This window comes from Zea mays, chromosome 9 (assembly GCF_902167145.1).
Source record: "Zea mays cultivar B73 chromosome 9, Zm-B73-REFERENCE-NAM-5.0, whole genome shotgun sequence".
Lineage (NCBI taxonomy): Eukaryota > Viridiplantae > Streptophyta > Magnoliopsida > Poales > Poaceae > Zea > Zea mays.
This window is the reverse complement of record NC_050104.1, coordinates 138,927,578-138,950,469: the sequence shown is the minus strand read 5'-3', so window position 1 is coordinate 138,950,469 and position 22,892 is coordinate 138,927,578. Positions and strand designations below refer to the sequence as shown.

The following is a 22,892-nucleotide window of genomic DNA, read 5'->3' as shown; positions in this document are numbered from 1 at the left end:
CGTGTTGTCAATAAGTTTCTAAGAGTTGTGCCACCCTAGTTCAATCAAGTTGCTGTCTCAATTGAGATGTTCTGTGATGTCAAGACACTTTCAGTTGAAGACCTAGTTGGAAGGCTTCGGGTAGCTGAAGATTGGTTTGAAGACAAACTGGAGCAAGTCACAGACAAAGCAGGAAGACTGCTACTAGCTGAAGAGGAATGGTTGGAGAAACACAAGCAAAGGTTTCAGTCCAATTCACACAAGAACAGTAATAGTGGAGGGACAAACCAGTGGAAGGCAAAGGTTTCTAACAAATCTGAAGGTGCTAGCTCCAGTACTCCTCACAAGGTCAAATTGACATCACAAGGAACACCCAGAAGAAAAGGGAGATGCAGAAACTGTGGCATCTATGGTCATTGGGCAGAAGACTGTAAAAGACCAAAAAGATATAAGAAGGATCACAAACAGCAGGAGGCAAATGTTGCAGTTGGAGATGTGGAGAATGTAGCACTACTCTTCGCTGAGGTGCAAGACTCATTAGGTGGAACTTCTCAGGAAATACACCCATCTGAAGAAAAAGTAGTGCCTGCAGTCTGTTTAGATGAAGTCTGGGTATTAGACACTGGAGCTAGTAACCACATGACAGGCACCAAGTCTACACTTACTCAACTTGATGACACTGTCAGTGGGTCAGTGAAGTTTGGTGATGGGTCTACTGTCAAAATCTGTGGACTAGGTTCGGTGGTGATGAAAACCAGACAAGGTGACCACAAGGTACTCACTAGTGTGTACTACATTCCACAATTGAAAAGCAACATAATTAGTCTTGGACAACTAGAGGAAGCAGGCTGTGACATCAGACTATTTGCTGGTAGACTGAAAGTATTTGATCCAGAGTATAACCTGTTGGTCAGTGCACCTTGCACTGGGAACAGACTGTACACAGTACAGTTGAGTGTGATACCTCCAGTTTGTTTGCTGTCAAAGCTAGATGATGCAGCTTGGCTATGGCATTCAAGATTTGGTCACACAAACCCCCCTACTATGGTTTTATTAGTGTCATATATCAGTGAGGGCTTCCCATATGAATGGCCCTGCCCAAATTTATATATGTACATCTAACACACTGATGTCTCCTAACCTATTAGCTCAAACTTGATGTCTCTATTCATGGGAGATATAGAGTATTTATGGGGCCAATTAAATACCTTAGCAATCCCGGCGCTATTATTCATCCCATGTTATCAGTTAACCTTTTCAATCTACAAAAGGATTGAATTAGAATACTTTAACCAAATGCAATAATGAGGAGAATAATGTCTTGTTAAGTGAAGTGATGAACTTACACAACTTGAAGGCCATGCAATTGGATTATTGCCTACTTGTCCAAGAACCTTGAAGTTGTTATATGGCCTTATTAGTGGTTCATCGCGCACAGATACCAGACTAACACGCACCATCCAAAATTCTTTGCCTAAAGCAACATCTCCAACTTTGGTTTTGGGGTCCTGGCTAAGTACTATGCCTAAGGCAACCTTCCTGTTTGGATATCTTGTGCTCTTTAAGAAAATATCTGTGGAAACCTACAAGTGAATTTTGGATGTTAGTGGTTAGCAAGTAGCTATAAATATGCAGGATGCATAAGAATTTTTACTAATAAATAGTTACTTGATGGTTCTTATTTGGTGCATAATTAGAGGATTTCCGAGACGTGTAGACTACACTGAGTTTCAAAAGGACCACATTGATCACCTTGGCTGCATTAGTACTATTGTTTTTACCTTTATTGATGCAGAAACTCTACTAGCATGGAGTGCTTCACGTCGTGAATGTGGTGGCTTGCTCTGCATTTAAAGAACACACATCAGTGAACTACTATGGAACGTAGTTTAGGAAATCTGATGCTTGCTGCTACTTTCAGCATGTATACACTATCATATAAACTAGATTTCTAACATGGACAAAAATATGATTGCTTCAGTATGGCCTTAGGGTGGAGTAAATCTATGATTGCAGTTCCTCGTACTCATAATGTACTAACCTTATCCTGAATTTTAGAACATTTGTAGTGTGAGTGCAGTTCCTCGTACTCATCATCTTCGTTTTCATCCTCCTGTAGAGTTATTGGATAAATGACAGCTTGAAAATTTTAAAACTAGGATGGAATTCATGGTAATGCATTCATACCATTGTGTTATTCCGTTCACCAAACATACTAGAATCTTCACTACGAAGTTGACAATAAATTCGCTGTTATAGGGAAATATATATATATATATATATATAAGATTCAGATAAATGTGCAAAAAAATAAGTAAACTTATATATTTTCATAGAGATACATACTTGTCGTTTCATAGCAGGACGAACATCTGTTGGTGGCGATAAAGGAGCATCTAGATAGCCCTGTAATAGCATAAAACATTAGGACATAAAAACATCTTATGTCCTAAACCCTAAATATTGAAGATTTCAATAGAAGTGACACTCTGCAAAAGAGTAAATATGTTTATTTGTGCCTATGCAGTTAGATGGTATGAACTGTATTTGCCAGAGGTCCAATGTCTGTTAATATGTTTATCTGTGCTGGTAAATGTGACTAGGACCCATCATCTATTATGTGCGGCATTAAGTTCATGAGTAGACCTATACCATCGTAGTGTGTGTTGCTAGCATTGGAATTGTTTTAGACAATTGAGACTAGTTCTTGTCACAGCAGACACATATACTGGATCCTTTAGAGCTAGTGTGATTGACCCTACCAAGGTGACTAGGTGTGCGCTCCAGAATGCGGCCTCTGTAGCTGGAATGGTCCTAACCACACAGACCATTGTTGTTGAGAAGCCAAAGCCGAAGCCTCAAGTGGCAGAGCCACCGGAGGGAGCCCTTACCATTTAAAACTTAACGTTCTTGAGGCAGCTGTCCAGACGGTTCAGATCAGTTGAGAGGGTAGAACTTTGGTTTGAGAATTTTGGTTGAGATCCACTGGGATTTGTAGAGTAGGATTGCTATTTTGCAGACGAAGAGTAATTTTACTATGGTATGAACTTATCCGAATCAAAGACATTTGCATCACCATTTTTTTTAAAATAAGCTCATGGCGATGCTGGATTGTACGAGCAAGTACAGTAGTAAACTTATATATTTTCATAGAGATACATACTTGTCGTTTCATAGCAGGACGAACATCTGTTGGTGGCGATAAAGGAGCATCTGGATAGCCCTGTAATAGCATAAAAACATTAGGACATAAAAATGCTAAGTCCATACAATCTTTAGTGAGTTAGAAATAAGGTTATTTGGATTTACATGTTGCCTTTTTTGTCGCTCCACGGTATGTTGCAAATCTAGTATAGTATCATCTTGCTTCTGGACATGCTTTTGAAGTTTTTCCAATTCAAGTCTAAGTGATACTACATCTTCACTGGATGTTTCATCCAAAGTGGTTACATTTAGATGCTTCATACGGCTTGATGTCGAGGCATCAAAAACTTGTTTTGGATTTGGAACAAGGCCCAGACCATGGATATGGCCAGGCTTTTCCTTTCCTAATATTCTGTTTAGTGCATCTCCTTCCCATGCATCCTTTCCATTACTAGAGTCCGCTAAATCAGGTTGTTGTGCTAAAAGTTCCTTCAACTCACCCTTGCAAGAGAATAACAATACTCAATAAACACCATGGAAGAAAAATTGGATTTGAAAAAAAGTAAATGAAACATTTTTTTGCAATTACTGTACCACATGTGCATTTCTGTTATTGCCGAGGTTAGACTTGTGTGTATGGATATACAAAACAGCCCTATGAGGGTATTTCTTTTCAGGATCTTGTTCCCTCTGTAAACTTGTTAATAAAAATATAACTAAGGTAATGTAATTAACATGGATTTTTGACATTTGTAAAGAACATGCTGTGAATTATAATTGCAAAAATAATACCAATTCTTCTCTATTCCGAGCAAAGCTTTTTGTTCCAGATGTATGCATTGACTTTCTTCTTGTACAATTTATCCTATTGGCATCACTTAAATCCTACGAAACAAAGAGTATATAGGAACAAAAGTAAATTAGATGGTTCATCAGATAAATAACGAAATGATTATCATGACTATAGTAATGTACCTGTGCTTTAGGGGTCATCCAATTATTGACAAGCGCAACCCACTGATCAGCTAATACACCATTAGGAGCATTACTATTATTAGCATCCTGACTCTTATGTGGGTCAAAATAAATGGATTTCAAATTGGACTTGTCTTGCCTCCATCTCTCTCCAATTGTTCGCAGCACCCATGTTTCCATGTGGCAGGGTAAGGGAATCTCTTCTGCATAACAATTGGAAAAGAATTGTGAAAGTGTACTATTACTACATGGCAACTGAAAAAATGTGAAAGTTTACCTTTACTTGATTAAGAATGGCCTCCTTATTGATTTGTTTATGGTTCCTATCTTTCTTTCCTATAAGTAGTCTCCAATCCTTGAAGCTTAAGCTACACAAGGAGCCATTCCTAGCAACCATGCCAAGGAATTTTGCAAGGACTCCTGCCTCTTCTCCGATAGGCTGATCCAGCTCATTACAATTAACTACAACCATATGGCCTCTTGGAATGTTCCAAACATTAATAAGTTTTGTCTTCCCACGCCTTTTAACCTCTTTAACCTCATCAACGCCATCAAGTTGGTCCTCTCCATTTATGTTATTTGACATAGTTATGTCTCCAAAAAAACAATTTTCAGTAGTGAGAATGACATATGCAAGTATCCATAAAGACAAGGTGCGGTATTACAAGTAATGTGTGCATACCTTGGGACTCATTATCGCTTCTGCTATCTAAATGGTCTTCTTTATTACTTATGTTTTGTTCAGATGATGCAGCATTTTTTTGGGGACTTTTCTCTCCAATATGGTCCTCAGACAAGTACTCATCATGGCTACGAGTAATGCGTTGTTTCCCACCCCGTGCCATTACCAGTTACCACTGCACAATGACCTAAATTAAAAACAAGTAGGGAAGGAAAATACTAACAGTCCATATGTATTTGCAGACCAATCAATGACAATAATTTGGTCGTCTAAGAATCATATGATGCAAGTAAATTTGGATGGACCGTGGTAAGATTCTGACGTCGACTCTTGCTGAATAAAAAAAGGCAGATTAGCACCTGTTGGCTGATGATGATGATTCGTAGGCAGAGGCTGACCTCTGTCTCCAGCTCGACTTGGCAGATATCCGACCTCCGGCTCAGCGTGCGCCAACAGCAGAGGACGGCGGCCACGAAAGTAGGCCGTGTACGTGTCGGTGGCGGCCAAGGGCGGGCCGTGGCGCCGGTGGACGAGGCAGTGGTGATGGCCGTGGAGGCGGCGATGGTGGTGGGAGGCAAGGGTGCGGTGGGAGGCAAGGTCGGGGCGGCGAACCAGAGAGGGGTTGCGACCTGGACGAGCGACTACGACGCGGATGGAGCCCCCTGGACGATGGATGGAGAGCCCTCCGTTGTGCCCCTCGCGGATGAAGGAAAAGTGGTGGGGAGGTCTGCAGGAGATGAAAGAAGTTTGCTATGTCTATGGAGAGTGGGCCCACTACGAAAAGAACTGAAGGGATCCAAAACAATGGAGGGAAATATAGTATGTCAGTAAACTAAATTGGAGGGAAATAAAATAATGGGAGGGAAACAGAAAATAATACCTTAATTATTTAATTAATTCAATATGGTTTTCAAATATTTTGCTAAGAACTGATTGTGTAATTCAAAATATTTGTATTGTTAAATTTTAACCATAATACAGGGAAGATTTGTTACACAATTATAATATTAATGTACATTTCAATTGATACCGTCGCGCAATAAATTGATGAAACACTTGAAGCAGATCAAGCAGGGTCGTTCTTGGCTTTTCAGGGGCCCAGTGCGAAATTCGATATAGAAGCCTCATCCAACAACTTTTTTTTGATATATAGAATCACCAAGCCATTTAACCTCTCTTGAGTTATTGTTAAACCATAAATAGTTCATAAAAAATTTAATTTTAAAAAGCTTCTCTCTACCGAAGCAACCATCACATGTATAGTTTATAATACTCTCTCTATATCAAAATAAAATTTGTTTTGCTTCTTTAGTGGATTTATCATCGCTGTCACAACCCAACCAAGTTATCGGGCCCACGTACACCAATCCTTGCCCTCAAGGCCTCGGATAGATATGTAAGTGGATCGGATAACTTACTCGATGTGCCGAGTTTCGATGAACTCGTTCATTTCCAAGGACCATTCACGCAAAGTTGTAAATATTACAATAACCAATCCAGAACATAAACTTTAAAAAACAGGAGTTGAACGGAAGTGACTGGGCCGAAACCGACGCAGGTTATCTCCGGCAAGGATTTGCATTCTTAAACGTCACCCGAGCCCGGCCCGACCTAACCAGTAAGCGAATCGGATTCAAATAGTCTAGACTGCCCAGATCACGGCGACGACGGACATTGGGATCCTAGTAGGGTAACCGGAAGAGTTTGAATACGGTAGCATGCAATTCAGAAATACAGAAAGCCTCACCGGCGTACAAAAGTCATGGTGCTCACCTAAACTTGTCTGGAGAAACCGTGAGCAGCTCGGTCGATGATGGGGTGGTCCACAATGGTGTTTTGTGACGACGGACAAGTGTTCTGAACAAACCTTACTGGTAAGGACCAAACAACCGGTTCAACGAACTTCACATGTAAGTATAGATACTAGAACAAACCTTACTGGTAAGGACTAAACAACCGGTAAGGACCAAACAACCAGGACAGCGTAAGGTGGCAGGGTGCTCGGCGACATCTAGATTCGGTGGCCGTGTGTGCTAGTGCCATCGGCTGCTGGGTGCGGCTCTGGCACGTGCCTGTGTGACACATATGGTATGGAGGACGGCGACGACGGTAGCTCTTGGCCTGACGTTGGTGCTGGGGGCTTCTTGGGAGAGAGCCTCGGCGACGGCGACGCCCTTGGGCGCCGCTTCCCCTGTTGGGGGCGTCGTATTCCCCAACATGTTCTTCCTTGGGCGAAAGCCTGGTCCATCTCGGACTCGCGACGGTGTCGTCCCCGACGTCACTCCCTTCCTGAAGGCGTCACATTGAAGTTTTTCTCGGCCTCAGCTTCGCCTTCGATGGTTGCTTTTGATTCTCGGCGTCTGGTATGCGGGTGAAGATGGGGCTTTGCAAGGTGAAGTCGAAGCTGTTGCATCAGGGGTTGTGGCTCGGCAACGATGACAGCTGACGAGCCCCCTTCTTCGTGCACTGGATTGTTTCGAAGGGTATGGCCAAGTGCCACGACGTCAGGCATCAAGGAAAGTTCTCTGGTATGGCCCATGCTGACCCGATCCAACTATGCAGAGTGGGCAAGGTTGAGAATTTGAGAATATAGAGTTCAAGGAGGGGGAGAGTGTTAAGGATTTTGGGATGAGAATTACTAACCTTGTCACAAATATCAAATCCCTTGGTGAATCTATAGATGATACCCGTGTGGTCAAAAAGTTCCTGCGTGTTGTACCACCCCGGTTTAATCAAGTAGCAGTATCCATTGAAATGTTTTGTGAGATGAAGGATCTTACAGTTGAAGATCTTGTTGGCAGACTTCGTGCTGCTGAAGATCGACTAGAAGACAAGGTTGAGCACATCACTGATAAAACATGTCGTTTACTGTTAGCTGAAGAAGATTGGCTTGAAAAGCATAAGCATCATTTTCAGTCGTCTTCAAATAAAGACAGTAGCAGTAGTGACTCATGTCAGTGGAAGCCTAAGGCTCCCCATCGATCTGATGGAGGGAGTTCAGGAAGTTTCGGTAAGTAGAAACTCACTTCACAAGGCACACCTAGGAGAAAAGGGAGATGCAGAAATTGTGGGATATATGGTCATTGGGCTCAAGACTGTAAGCTTCCTAAGAGGGAGAAAGGCAAGGAACAAAAACAACAAGGGCAAATCTTGCAGTTGCTGGTGGTGGTGTTGAAACTGGGGCACTTCTGTTTGCTGAAGTACAAGGCACAGTGCATGGAGCACCACAGTTTGTTCATTTGTCTGAAGAAAAAGTGATCCCGATGATATGTCCTGAAGGCGTGTGGGTACTTGATATTGGTGCCAGTAATCACATGACAGGTACAAAGTCTGCACTCTCACTCCTTGATGAATCTGTGAGTGGATCCGTCAGATTTGGGGATGGATCAACTGTTAAAATATGTGGTTTGGGAGCTCTAGTTGTTCAGGGAAAGCAAAATCAGCACAAAGTCTTCACAAGTGTTTATTACATCCCACAACTGAAGAGTAATATAATAAGTCTTGGTCAGCTTGAAGAGGGTGGATGTGATATTAGACTGTTTAATGGGAGGTTGAGTGTACTAGATCCTGAAAATAACCTGCTAATCAGTGCACCTCGCACTGGTAACAGGCTGTACACTCTGAAACTAGATGCTGATTCACCTGTTTGTTTCCTGGCAAAGCACACTAATCCTGCCTGGAAATGGCATGCCAGATTTGGGCACCTGAATTTCAGGTCACTTAGAGAACTAGGTAGATTGAAGATGGCGGTAGGGATGCCCTTAGATTGAAGATTGTTCTATATATCAAACATATAAACTACTACATTTGTTTCTGCAGCTTGTTGACTCAAATTCCAAGGAGACAAAGAGCAAGACAAAGGAGAGGAATGACAGAATCAAGCAAGACAAAGTAAGTTTTTGTCTTCACTGGTTCCCACGAGGATTATGTAATAATTAAACCTTTTAATTTTCTCCTGTTACATTGTAGGCACTAACATTTACTACCTAGCAATCAGTGTTTTTCATATTGTAGCTGTTGAAATGAATTTAGTTGGTTAAATACTAAAGTCGACCCTTTTGTGTGGACAGAAACCAGAGCAACTACGATCAGCAGCCAGACAGAGGCATGAGGTACACATCATATTATTCTGACTGCAGCCAGTTTCTTCTCAAGTTTCTGCAAGTACTAAGGGGACAACTCAAAAGGGACTAGAATTGTTTCATGCAGATTTGTGTGGGCAGATCAGACCAAAGACAGTTGGTGCAAAATCCTATTTCCTCCTTGTAGTAGATGGTTACAGCAGGTATATGTGGGTAGATATGTTGAACACAAAGGATCAGGCATTGGCATCACTACAGAAGAAGTATGATCCTTCAGCTGGGAGACTGTATATCAGTAGAGATGTTGTGTTTGAAGAAGAAGTGGGGTGGAATTGGGACAGTGATGAAAATGTTCAGCAAGCTGAGACAGAATCTGGTCCTTGTGAATTCCAGTTTCAGTACACTGTGCCTGGTCAGGTGTTGCAGCAGCCAGGTGTTTCAGGTGGAAGTGTTGAAGATTCAGGGGGTGCACAAAATTCTCCACCCTCACCTCACACACCAGTGACACCACAAATAACAGTATCACCACAAGTGTCACAGGGGGGATTACAGGGGTCAAGTTCTAGTGCAGCTACTAACAACAGTCCTCAGACCCCGAGCACTCAAAGTTCACAACATCCACCATTGAGATACAGGTCTCTAACTGATATGTGGGATGCAACAGAGGAGGTACATCCACCATTGCAGATTTCAAGCAACAGATGAAGAAGACACTCCAATGGAGAAAAGGAGGAACATCAGATTACTCATTAGTAGGCAGACTACCTTAAGGATTGATAATTCATGTTTTAGCTGAAACATATGTATGCTGAATCTGCACAAGTTCATCTTGTGCTAGTACAAGTAGCTCAAACATCTATCTGTACAGGCATTTTGTCAGCACTAAGCTACGCGGTACAAGTAGCAGATTACAAGGAAGCACCCCAAAACTAACAGTCAACACTAAGCTACGCGGTAGTTCAATGCCCTACAATTTGTCCTCATATTTGTACAAGAGATCTCCACACCATCTGTCTATACTCCTAGTTCTCGCTGTTGATGAGTCTTGTCGTCTTGGTGCTTCGACAAGGAGCTTTGTCCAGGCTGCCACCAGCGCCGATGGTCGAAGCGGTCAAGCATGCTTCTTTCTAGGCTTGTATTTGCTAGGGAGATCTGCACAACAACAGGTTCTTTGAGCTACATTCCTTGAGCTACAAAAAGAGAAAAACAACACATATAAGCATGTAGGCCTCTCAGGAATGAAAAAAAATTAAGTTGTTCTTTCAGATTGATTTCAGACATAAACTGAATCCAGAATAGAAGACAGTTTCTTTCAGCTTGACAAAAACGAAATTCTGATTTGCTATGCAGTTCAGATATATGGAAAACCGTGAAATCTAAGGAAGTACTAGTGCAAATAGTTAAAGTCTTGATGACAGTCTACCTGTTCAGCTAGTTTGTTCTTGTGAACCTTTGCCTTGTCGAGGACCTTGACAGCCACATGATCCCTGGTGTCCATGTTGATTTCCATCAAAAAAACTAAAACATAACTCTACTGCAATTGCTTCCAACAATTTGCATTCACTACATACAAAATTTTGATACTTAAATGCTTCTATTAGATGTGTATTCAGCATTGGTTTATTCAGCATTGGTCAATTAATATGTAGATCAAGAAACCTAAATTTGTGCACTGCATAATTACCTGAATTTAAAATAAGCAAGGAAGACAAACACTAATAGATGTGTATTTGCAGACCACCCAAATGGTTCAGATTATAAGAAAGAGAAACTTTGTGTACCTGATGGAGTATTCTTATTTAGCACTCATCTTCTATATCACTACCAATGTCATGGTCTTTAGCAGTTCCATCTACCGTATTGCCTTCCATATCACTTCTAGTCCATGAATGGTTGTCGTGTGCATTCTTAAACAGGTCCCCAAGCTTGCAGACATGAAAAGGTTCAGATTGTACATCATTCCAATCTTCTCCCATGTCATATACATCTCTGGGCTTCATCTTCAAGACAACTGACCACCCAGGGTTCGTCCGATCTTCCAAGTAGAACACTTGGTCAACTTGATTGGCAAACACAAATGGTTCATGCTCAATTCTATCACCTCTGTGAATTTGATGTGAGAAATTCACAAGGGATAAGCCAAACTTATCCTTTTTAACTCCCTTTCCTCGAGTGACATCAACCCATTCACATTTAAACAGTACCACTGAAAATCTTCCATAATAATCGATCTCTATGATATCAAGAATCCTGCCATAATACAAAATATCTCCAAGTATAGGCTTATTATCACCAGCTGAAGAATAGCTAGAGGTCTTTGCAGTGACAACAACTCCACTATTTTGTGTCGCCTTATCATACCTTTTGGCCCTAAATCTGAACCCACGTATGTTATATTCTCTATGTCTTCTTGCAAACTCCAATGGACCTCGTGCCAACCATCTAATGTCTTCGTTAATGCTGTCGGGTCCATTTTTTCTTCTAAATGCAAGATCTGTAGACACACAAAAAGAGTGTATATTTATACATGTAAGAAAACCCAAATTCCCTTCAATATAAATATCAGATTAGGCTACTTACATGTTGTCTAAACCATTCTAGAAATTCTTTATTCTGTATCTGCTCAATATCTTTAGGAGTTAGGCGACAGTCGCGTCTCTTTCGTTTCAGATTAGAAGCATGTTCCCTATACCATGATTACCATATAATTATATAATTCATAATCTATATGCATAGTTCATTAGTTAACCAAAACACTTACTTTAGATATGGATTAACAACATCACAATTGTACAACACATATCTATGCGCTTGCAATTTCTCTAGATGACTTAATTCAAAATTGGTTGGTTTTCCCAATGATTTCCCTACTGAAGGGAATAAAGATGAATCTTCTCCAGCCATCTTCGATTGGGTATGGTCCAAACTATCATTGTTCCTTGATGGTTTATTATGCTTGGTAGCGAAACCTTCTATGTACCTAGAACAAAACACCATACACTCATCTACCAAGAATGAATTTGCTATTGAAGCTTCTGGATATGCTTTGTTCCGAACATATGATTTCAATTTTCCTAGGTACCTACAATCAATGCAAGACAAGTGAATTATTCAACCCCACAAGAAATTCTTATAACATGAATCATGTAATAGTTAGAAGATGTACCTCTCAATAAAATACATCCATCTATAGTTAACTGGTCCACCAAGCTTACATTCAGTTGCTAGATGGACTACTAAATGAACCATAACCGTGAAAAACCCTGGTGGAAAGATCATCTCCATTTTGCATAGAGTAATGCCAATTGATTTTTCCATATGGTCCAACTCGTTAACATGAAGCACTTTAGAACATATCCCTCGAAAAAAAGCAGACAACTCAAATATTACAGCTATGATATCATTTGGAAGAAGACCCCTCAAACCAATAGGCATGAGCTGCTGCATCAGGACATGACAGTCATGTGTTTTAAGGCCAACAATCTTTCCTTCAGTAACATTAACACATTTTGATATGTTTCTACAATAACCATCAGGAACTTTAACCTTTCTAAGAAAATCACAAAATGCTCGTCTCTCACTTTTAGACATAGCAAATAAAGCTGGTGGCAAGTAAAACTTTCCTGAAGGTTTTTCTTGTGGATGGAGGTCCGGTCTAATGTTCATCTCGACAAGATCTAGACGAGCTTGTAGGTTATCTTTTGTCCTTCCATCCAAATTGGATATTGTACCATAACAATTGTCAAATACATTCTTCTCTATATGCATCACATCGAGATTGTATCGAAGAATATTATCATCCCAATATGGCAATTTGAATAGACTACTAACTGACTTGTAAGTTTTGAGTTCTTGAAATCACTAAGTGTGATTATTTCATCCAAAATTGGACGATCATAATAGGTTTTAGGTTTTGTTCGAAGCTCTATCGTTCCATCAAATGAGTCTGCATCCAAGCGATAAGAATGATCAAGATCAATATATTGGCGATTTCCCATAAAACAAGATTTACGACCATTCTTCAGCTGTTTTGTCCAGACATTTTCACCACAAGGAGGGCATGCGAATTTCCCATGAACCATATGAGAAGCAAGCATTCCTAAACCAGGAAGATCACTTATGGTCATAAGCACGACCCCTCGCATAGTAAAACTCTCATCTCTTGATGCATCATATGTGTACAAGCCGGTTAGAAATAATTCCTTTAGGTCATCCAAGAGTGGCTCAAGGAACACATGAATTCTATCTCTAGGACTTTTAGGACTAGGAATCAATAAAGAGAGCATAAGGTTGTGATCTTTCATGCAAAGCCATGGAGGAAGGTTATATACCACCAATATAACAGGCCAACAACTATGTGTAGAGCTCATCATCCCAAATGGATTAAATCCATCAGTAGCCAAACCAAAACGAATATTACATGATTCTGCTGCAAATCCTAGGAACTTTTCATCAAACCTCTTCCACACCGGTGCATCAGCAGGATGTCTTAATGCACCATCCTTAATGCGCTCCTCGTCATGCCATCTTAGAAGAGAAGCTGTTTCTCTACACATAAACATTCTTTTCAGCCTCTCTTTAATTGGAAAGTATCGTAAAATTTTGCAGGGTGTTGCTTTCTTTCTTTCCTTCTTTGTTAATACAGACGTGGGATCCTTATCCTTCCACCTCGAAACCTTACAGATTGCACAAAAATCATCATTCTTCTTTTCCTTCCAATACAACTGGCAGTTGTTTGGGCAGGCATCAATATTTTCGTATCCAAGTCCAAATTTAGATATTATTTTCTTAGCCTCATAAAAGTTCTTGGGCAGTTCATTTCCATTAGGAATAGCCATATGCAGAACCTTAAGTAGATCCCCAAAAGATTTATTTGACCATTTGTTCATGGACTTGATATTAAACAAAAGCACAAATAAAGTTAGTTGTGTGAGTTCACAACCTATCCATAATGGCCTTTTTGAATCTTCAAGCTGTTTATAAAACTGTTGTGCTTCTATATTGGGTCCCTGGACCGATTCTTGACCATCAGTCATAGGTGTGTCATCATACAAATGACCAACGACGTCTTGAATTAGCTGGTCAACATTAACATACCTTTCATCAATATTCGAATTTGGTTCTGGACTACTTGTGTGTTGCACTGAAACATTACCTTGAAAATTCCATTCATCATAATTCTCAAGTATCCCATTGCACACCAAATGCCCATACATGTCATCCCTTGTTTGAACAGTAGTGTGCACACATGTCTGACATGGACAATAAATCTTGATACCTTCAGGTTTATCTTTAAATGCAAATTCAAGGAATTTCTCTACACCAGCTAGATATGGATCAGAACCTTTAGAGTAACGCAGAAGACGCTTGACCAGGCCTGTGACACCCCAGTGTCACCTAGGGTTTCTCTTAAAAAGCCAAACCAAGAACTATTATTTCATGTGAATCAAAGTAAGCATGAGCATTAAATTAACTTAAGTAATAAAGAATTCACCAAGTATATACTTAAAAGTGTCATGATCAAAACAATTGAGACTTTTGAAAGATAAGAATGTGCAACCCTAATTCAAAACCCTAAGTAAACCCCATGAACAAAAATTCAAGAAGATGTGAAAAGAGGGTGAAAAGTTTAAATTGTGAGTTGAGCCAATTATATAAGTTAAAGTATATTTGTTAAGCAACAAGAAAGATTGAGAAGGCTTAGCCAAAATAACTCAAATAAATCCCCAAATCAGCCCTTGATCAATGAACCCTTAGAGAAATTCAGATTTCTGAATTTCTGAATTTCAGACCTCTTCTCAAAGATCATCTGTGTTCTCTGTTTTTCCAAACTCAAAGCCAGAAGATCCAAATATCAAAGTCGTGCCAAATTACCTTGAACACATTCTGGGAAAGTTTGAACTCAAACCAAATTCTTTTGACACGGTTTTGGCGCAGCTCAACCTCGAGACCAGGCATTCTGACACTGGCACCTTGGTGACGCTACAACTCCCTGTCCCTAGCCTGAAACCGCACGTCGTCCATACACAAAAGACAAAGCTTGGTCTGGTGAACAAATCCCTTGCAGTGATCTTGCCCAAATTCGCGAAGATTTGCTCCCAATCGGCACTTGAACAGGGGCAGAGGCAACGGGAACACGTGTTCGACCGCGGCTGACACCCCTGGTCCACGCCCGTTCGCGCACCGCGCCTTCCCAGTGCACGCCCGCGCGCACTCGCCGGTCCACGACCGCCCGTGCACCGCGCCGTGCCTATAAAGCCTTCCCAGGCGCGCCCCACTTCGCCCCGCACTCACCCTCACCGGCCAGCCACTTCCCCTTAGCTCCGGCGAGCTTAATTCCGCCCGCCATTGCCGCCAGAGCTTCGGCCATCCTGGCCAGCCCACCCCAGCCATCCTCTGGGCAAGCCAGTGCTTCGGCTAGCTCCGCCAGTGGCCCGTGAAGCTTGCCAAGCCCTCGGACCCGACCGGACTTCACCGGAGGCCCGAGATCGACCTCACCGGACTTCGGTCTTCCGCCGCCGCGCGTGGACCGAGCTATCCAGTGAGTCTCCGCCCAATTCCTTTCGCTCATGTCTTCTCTGGCATCCCGTGGACCTCCCTGACCTATTTGATTGAACTACCTCGCCGTGACCAGGCCGGTCTCCTCGCCGCCGATGAATTCACCCACCCCCGCCAGTGGAGGAGACTCTCGTTTCAGTTCTGACTTCCTTTCTCGCGATGGCTTTCCTTCCATCTTGTGGGAAGTGCTTAACTCCGCCGGTTACCCTACGCCCCCTTTGTACACGGTGCAGTTGTATGAGGAGCATCGGGTACCTCGTTGTCGGGTCTGGCTAACTTTGGAGGCTCATCCCCTTCAGCCGGGTTGGCGTTCTCTTGACTCTGAGACGATTGGACTCAGGACAGACGACACCATTGAGGCAGCAGCCATGAAGACTCTGACGACTTTCTGTGGCTACCATCCCCTGGAGATGGTGATGCACCCCTTGGGACTCTTCCCTGCTGAGAAGAAGGATAATCCCATGTGGTGTAACCGCGTGAGCCATGTGAAGGATGTGTGGGCAATGTATCCTGACTTGGTTGGGAGGGTCACTGTTCAGTGCATGAGTGCGCTGTACCGCCTTCAGGCCCTTCAGAGCGATGCTATGACACTTCTTGCTAACACCGCTCAGACCGCCAAGCTCACTCTCGACAGTCGGGAAGATTTTGTGGTCGACCTATCCACAGAGTTGGTGGAGAAGGATCTGCAGGTGGAGAGGCTGAGCCAGCGTATCGCTACCCTGGAGCAGCAAGTGGAGATCCGAGACAACACTATTGATGTCTTGGAGAACCAGCTTCACGATGTGCAGAGGGAACTCGAGGAAGCCAATGACCACTTGGACATGCACCACCTGGAGATGGAGGCCAATGAAGCAGGAAGCGAGGGAGAAGAGGCTCCCGAGGAGCTAGGACCAGCCCCTGGTGCCAATGGGACTACCTCCGCGATGCCTCCTTCACCCGTATCCAGTGTCGTTTCCATCGCTCAGGGTTAAGCAGTCGCTTGACGTTTTTAGGCGGATAGAAACCTATGCGAGCTTAGTAGTATCACATTTTGGACTAACCTTGTGGGTACCCTTCCCCTGATTAATGTAACCCTGTAAACTTTTGATATCTGTGGGATCCTTGTCACCATGTTATCTTCATTTCGAACCTAATATTATGATTATGGCATGTTCCTTCCATATGAGATGATATCTTGTCGTTCAGAAATGTGAGTTGGGATAACAATGGCGACAATCTCTGTTTTCAGATGGCAGCTAGGCAGCGTCGCGGGCAGAAAGAGCAAGCTCCCCCGCCACCTCCTCCAGCTCCCACAGTGCAGGAGCTGATGGCCCAGCAGAATGAGATTCTGCGATAGCTCTTGCAGCGCCAGCCCCACCAACAGCATCATGGTGGAGGCCAGCATCAGCGACCTCTGGCTATGGCAACTTACCAAGAGTTTCTGAGCATGCAGCCGCCCTTGTTCACCAAGGCAGAGGATCCGTTGGACGCCGACGTATGGCTTCGCGTCGTCGAGTCCAAGTTTCCCCTCCTCACAGGAGACTGCCCTGATGAGGCCAAGGCTCGCTTCGCCGCACAGCAGCTTCGCGGCCCTGCTCGGACTTGGTGGGACCACTTCCGTGCTATGCTCCCCGCTGATCGTGAGGTATCTTGGGAGGAATTCAAGACTGCCTTCAGAGGACACCACATTCCAGCTGGCATTCTTGATCGGAAGTTGAATGAATTTCTGGCCCTCAATCAAGGAACCCGCACGGTACTGCAGTATGCGCAAGCCTTCAACGACTTATGCCAGTATGCAGGGTATCATGCTGATTCTGATGAAAAGAAGAGGGATCGCTTCCGCAGGGGTCTCAATACCAAGCTGCGGGAATGACTCAACACTGTTCGGGCTGATAGCTTCAATGAGTTGGTCAACGTGGCCATCTCTCAGGAGGATTGCATTGTCGCTCACCGGGCAGAGAAGAAGAGAAAGGCACCAATGGCAGCACCATCCGCTCAGGCTCAGAGGTTCCGGATTGTTTCTCACAATCAGAGCAGGGGTTTCCAGCAGCAGGCAGGCAGATGGGTGATCAGGCCACCTCAGCAGCAGCAGCAGCCGGCACCCAACCACTACCCAGCTCCCGCCCCAAGGAACAATCAGCCTCCGCAGCAGCAGCAGTTCCGCCAGGGCAATGGGAACAAGTGTTTCACTTGTGGCAATGTGGGCCACTATGCCAAGAATTGTCCCAGGAACCAGCAGAGGCAGATGCCAACACCGAATCAAGACAAGGGAAGAAAGCAGAAGGTGCAAGTCAGGCAAGGGAAGCTCAACTTCATTGCTCTAGAGGAAGTGCCAGAAGGAGCTCCTATCATGACCGGTACCTTTTCAGTTTATAATCAACCTGCTTTAATTCTGTTTGATTCTGGTGCATCTCATAGTTTCATTAGCCAAAAGTTTAGTGCTAATTGCAAACTGCCATTCTCTCACTCAAAAGGGTCATTCATGATAGTCACACCTGGGGGTAAAATTGCAACTAATCAATTAAACCAAAGTGTGCCTATTCAACTGGGAAGCCACATTGTCAAAACCACTCTTCTTGTGTTGGGATTGGAAAATGTGGACATTATTCTAGGGGCAAATTGGATGACCTTGCACCAAGTTGTGCTTGATGTAGCCAGTCGTACCGTGGAAGTTAATTCTCCTTTCTGCGGGAATTTCACTTTGATTCTGCCTAGTCAGGGTTCTTCTCAGTCATGTGCTTTTTCTATGACGGAGTTACCCCTGAAGAAGATCCCAGTGGTCTGTGAGTATGCAGATGTCTTCCCTGATGAATTACCAGGAATGCCACCGGACCGGGATATTGAATTCGCCATCGAGTTGCAACCGGGAACGGCCCCAATTTCCAAGAGGCCCTACCGAATGCCACCCACTGAGTTGGCAGAGTTGAAGAAGCAGTTGCAAGAGTTGCTAGATAAGGGATTCATTCGCCCAAGCACTTCGCCTTGGGGATGTCCAGCACTGTTTGTGAAGAAGAAGGATGAAAGCTTGAGGCTGTGTATAGATTACCGCCCTCTTAATGCGGTAACTATCAAGAACAAGTATCCTTTGCCTCGTATTGATGTTCTCTTTGACCAGTTGGTCGGAGCCAAGGTGTTTTCCAAGATAGACCTTCGCTCTGGCTACCATCAGATCAAAATACGAGCAAGTGATATTCCGAAGACGACATTCTCAACCAGATATGGGCTGTATGAATTCTTGGTGATGTCATTCGGGCTGACAAATGCACCAGCATATTTCATGTATCTGATGAATTCTGTTTTTATGCCGGAATTGGACAAGTTCGTGGTGGTTTTCATCGATGATATTCTGGTGTACTCGAAGAACGAAGAAGAACATGCCGGGCATTTGCATGTAGTGCTTCAACGTCTGCGAGAGCACCACCTTTATGCCAAGCTATCCAAGTGTGATTTTTGGCTAAAGGAAATCAAATTCTTGGGTCACACTATCTCTCAGGCTGGGATAGCTGTTGATCCCGACAAAGTGCAAGAGGTGATGAACTGGAGGCCACCAACGACTGTTCGCCAGATTCGGAGTTTTCTGGGATTGGCTGGTTATTACCGAAGATTTATTCCGGACTTCTCTCGAATTGCGAAGCCTATTACTGAGTTGCTGAAGAAAGAAGTCAAATTTGTGTGGAGTCAGAAGTGCGAAGATGCCTTCCATGCATTAAGGCAGCATCTGACCACAACACCAGTATTGGCGCAACCCGACAGCAGTAAGCCTTTTGATGTATATTGTGATGCCTCTGGCACCGGGCTAGGTTGTGTCTTGATGCAAGACAACCGAGTCATTGCTTATGCCTCAAGAGCACTCAGGCCTCATGAGCAAAACTATCCCACTCATGACCTTGAGTTAGCAGCAGTGGTTCATGCATTGAAGATGTGGAGGCACTATCTAATGGGAACCCACTGCAACATCTTCACTGATCATAAGAGCCTTAAGTACATTTTTACTCAGGCTGATCTCAACATGAGGCAGAGAAGATGGCTAGAGCTGATCAAGGATTATGACCTGGAGGTACATTATCACCCAGGGAAGGCTAATGTAGTAGCAGATGCCTTGAGTCGGAAGTTGCAATGCAATTGTATTCTGATGGATTCTCGTGTTAACACCTTGTGTGATGAGTTGAGCAAGATGCAAATTGAAGTGATTTCTTCTGGTTCTTTGTCTCAAATGGCTGTTGAGCCAGCTTTGCAAAACCAGATTATCATGGCCCAGCTCAATGACAAGGGAGTGCAGATTATCAAGAAGAATCTCCATCAGAAGGTTGAGAAGTACAATTGTTTCCGCCAGGATGAGAAGGGTGTATTATGGTTCAAAAGCAGATTGGTAATTCCTAAGGACCAGGATCTCAAGAGGAAAATTTTGGATGAGGCTCATCTCTCCAAATTCTCTATGCATCCGGGAAGCACCAAGATGTACCATGATTTGAAGCTTTTGTACTGGTGGACCAGAATGAAGAGGGAGATAGCCCAGTATGTATCAGAGTGTGACACCTGTCAGAGGATTAAGGCAAGCCACTTGAAGTCCGCTGGAGCTTTGCAACCACTGTCCGTGCCTTCGTGGAAGTGGGACGACATCAGCATGGATTTCATTGTGGGTCTGCCCAACACCTCTCGTCATCATGATTCGATTTGGGTTATTGTGGACCGATTGACGAAAGTAGCACATTTTCTTCCTGTGCACACCACTGATAAGGCTCAGAAATATGCAGAATTGTATATTGACCGGATCGTGTGTTTGCATGGATTACCTCGGACCATTGTTTCTGACCGAGGAGCCCAATTTGTTGCCAGATTTTGGGAACAATTGCAAGAGTCTTTGGGAACCAAGCTAATCAGGAGTTCAGCTTACCACCCACAGACTGATGGTCAGACGGAAAGGGTAAACCAGATTCTGGAGGATATGCTGAGAGCTTGTGCGATCGATTGTTGCAAGAACTGGGATAAGCACCTCTCCTTGGCAGAGTTTGCTTATAACAATAGTTATCAATCCAGCCTAAAGATGGCACCTTTTGAAGCTCTCTATGGAAGAAGGTGCAGGACACCACTCAATTGGTCTCAGCCTGGTGAAAGAGAAGTTTTTGGACCTGACTTAGTGACTGAAGCCGAAAGGAAGGTCAAGCTAATCAGGAAGAATCTAGAAGCTGCTCAGGCCAGGCAGAAGAGCTATCATGATAAAAGAAGGAAACCTCTCCAGTTCGAGGTGGGAAGTTTTGTATACCTCAAGGTATCACCCACCAAGGGAGTGCAGAGGTTTGGGATCAAAGGAAAGCTAGCCCCTCGTTACATTGGACCCTATGAGATCATAGAAGCATGTGGACCCGTGGCATACAAGCTAAAGTTACCTTCAACGATGTCTGCCATTCACAGTGTATTCCATGTATCTCAGCTGAAGAAGTGTGTTCGATTGCCGACTGAGATCATAGCAGAACCAGAATTGGAGATAGAGCCAGATCTCTCGTACCCAGAGTACCCCTCCAAAATTTTGGATTGCAAGGAAAGATCAACTCGGGCTAAATCGATCAAGATGTTCAAGGTCCAGTGGAGTAATCACTCAGAGGAGGAAGCTACTTGGGAAACCGAGGAACTCCTGAGATCCAACTTCCCCGATTGCCTACCTAAGGAACCTGGTACGTAATCACCCCCAACCCCTCCTCCTGCCTTTCGAATCTAATTCCCAAAAATATGATCTTAATTCAGAATGAAGTAACTATAAAGTAAATCTTAAAAGGACTTCCTTCTGAAGTTGCAAAGAGAATGACATTCGAAGAGCAGTTTTGCCCTAATAATAACGATCACCACCCCTTTTTCCTATCAGTCTCACCCTTCGCTTCACCCCGGGAGGACTCTGGCCCGAATCTCGGGACGAGATTCCTTTAAGGGGGGAAGGCTGTGACACCCCAGTGTCACCTAGGGTTTCTCTTAAAAAGCCAAACCAAGAACCATTATTTCATGTGAATCAAAGTAAGCATGAGCATCAAATTAACTTAAGTAATAAAGAATTCACCAAGTATATACTTAAAAGTGTCATGATCAAAACAATTGAGACTTTTGAAAGATAAGAATGTGCAACCCTAATTCAAAACCCTAAGTAAACCCCATGAACAAAAATTCAAGAAGATGTGAAAAGAGGGTGAAAAGTTTAAAATTGTGAGTTGAGCCAATTATATAAGTTAAAGTATATTTGTTAAGCAACAAGAAAGATTGAGAAGGCTTAGCCAAAATAACTCAAATAAATCCCCAAATCAGCCCTTGATCAATGAACCCTTAGAGAAATTCAGATTTCTGAATTTCTGAATTTCAGACCTCTTCTCAAAGATCATCTGTGTTCTCTGTTTTTCCAAACTCAAAGCCAGAAGATCCAAATATCAAAGTCGTGCGAAATTACCTTGAACACATTCTGGGAAAGTTTGAACTCAAACCAAATTCTTTTGACACGGTTTTGGCGCAGCTCAACCTCGGGACCAGGCATTCTGACACTGGCACCTTGGTGACGCTACAACTCCCTGTCCCTAGCCTGAAACCGCACGTCGTCCATACACAAAAGACAAAGCTTGGTCTGGTGAACAAATCCCTTGCAGTGATCTTGCCCAAATTCGCGAAGATTTGCTCCCAATCGGCGCTTGAACAGGGGCAGAGGCAACGGGAACACGTGTTCGACCGCGGCTGACACCCCTGGTTCACGCCCGTTCGCGCACCGCGCCTTCCCAGTGCACGCCCGCGCGCACTCGCCGGTCCACGACCGCCCGTGCACCGCGCCGTGCCTATAAAGCCTTCCCAGGCGCGCCCCACTTCGCCCCGCACTCACCCTCACCGGCCAGCCACTTCCCCTTAGCTCCGGCGAGCTTAATTCCGCCCGCCATTGCCGCCAGAGCTTTGGCCATCGTGGCCAGCCCACCCCAGCCATCCTCTGGGCAAGCCAGTGCTTCGGCTAGCTCCGCCAGTGGCCCGTGAAGCTTGCCAAGCCCTCGGATCCGACCGGACTTCACCGGAGGCCCGAGATCGACCTCACCGGACTTCGGTCTTCCGCCGCCGCGCGTGGACCGAGCTATCCAGTGAGTCTCTGCCCAATTCCTTTCGCTCATGTCTTCTCTGGCATCCCGTGGACCTCCCTGACCTATTTGATTGAACTACCTCGTCGTGACCAGGCCGGTCTCCTCGCCGCCGACGAGCATCCCCGCCTGCGCGCGTGGACCGACCGACTCCGGCCATCTCCGACGGCGTTCCGCACACCGTTGTGATCCCCGCGACCTCCCCTTCACCCTCGACCACTTCACCGGAACAGTCTCACCGCCGGTAAGCCTCTCCGCCCTTTTCTTCGCCGCGGCTACTGTTTAAGGTAGAAGAAGGACCTCGGGTTAGGTTCTGTAGAACCCGAGGGGTTTTCTGTAATGTCAGCGACTCATGTGAATAGTAACCTAAGGACTGATTCGCGAAGGAAACTTAGAAAA

The 22,892-nt window shown here is 44.0% G+C and overlaps 1 protein-coding gene across 1 annotated transcript; it reads right to left on the bottom strand.

Annotated features, from left to right (window-relative positions):
* Positions 1-1,223: 1,223 nt before the first annotated feature.
* On the bottom strand, positions 1,224-4,278 carry LOC103640327 (uncharacterized). Its single transcript, XM_008662930.2, has 8 exons — positions 4,099-4,278; positions 3,916-4,008; positions 3,143-3,202; positions 2,326-2,385; positions 2,167-2,229; positions 2,021-2,092; positions 1,761-1,823; positions 1,224-1,241 (listed from the first exon to the last, which is right to left on the bottom strand). Exons 1-8 carry the CDS (start codon positions 4,276-4,278, stop codon positions 1,224-1,226), a joined length of 609 nt encoding a protein of 202 aa, XP_008661152.2.
* Between the last annotated feature and the right edge of the window lie 18,614 nt (positions 4,279-22,892).

What these genes read in the sequence shown, in the direction of transcription:
- LOC103640327 (XM_008662930.2), bottom strand. Translation starts at nt 4,278, where the DNA reads ATGGAAACATGGGTGCTGCGAACAATTGGAGAGAGATGGAGGCAAGAC. An exon ending in GTCCTGCTATGAAACGACAA is followed by an intron (nt 2,386 to 3,142) that starts GTATGTATCTCT and finishes ATGCTATTACAG; the next exon opens with GGCTATCTAGATGCTCCTTT. An exon ending in GTTCTAAAATTCAGGATAAG is followed by an intron (nt 1,824 to 2,020) that starts GTTAGTACATTA and finishes CTTTAAATGCAG; the next exon opens with AGCAAGCCACCACATTCACG.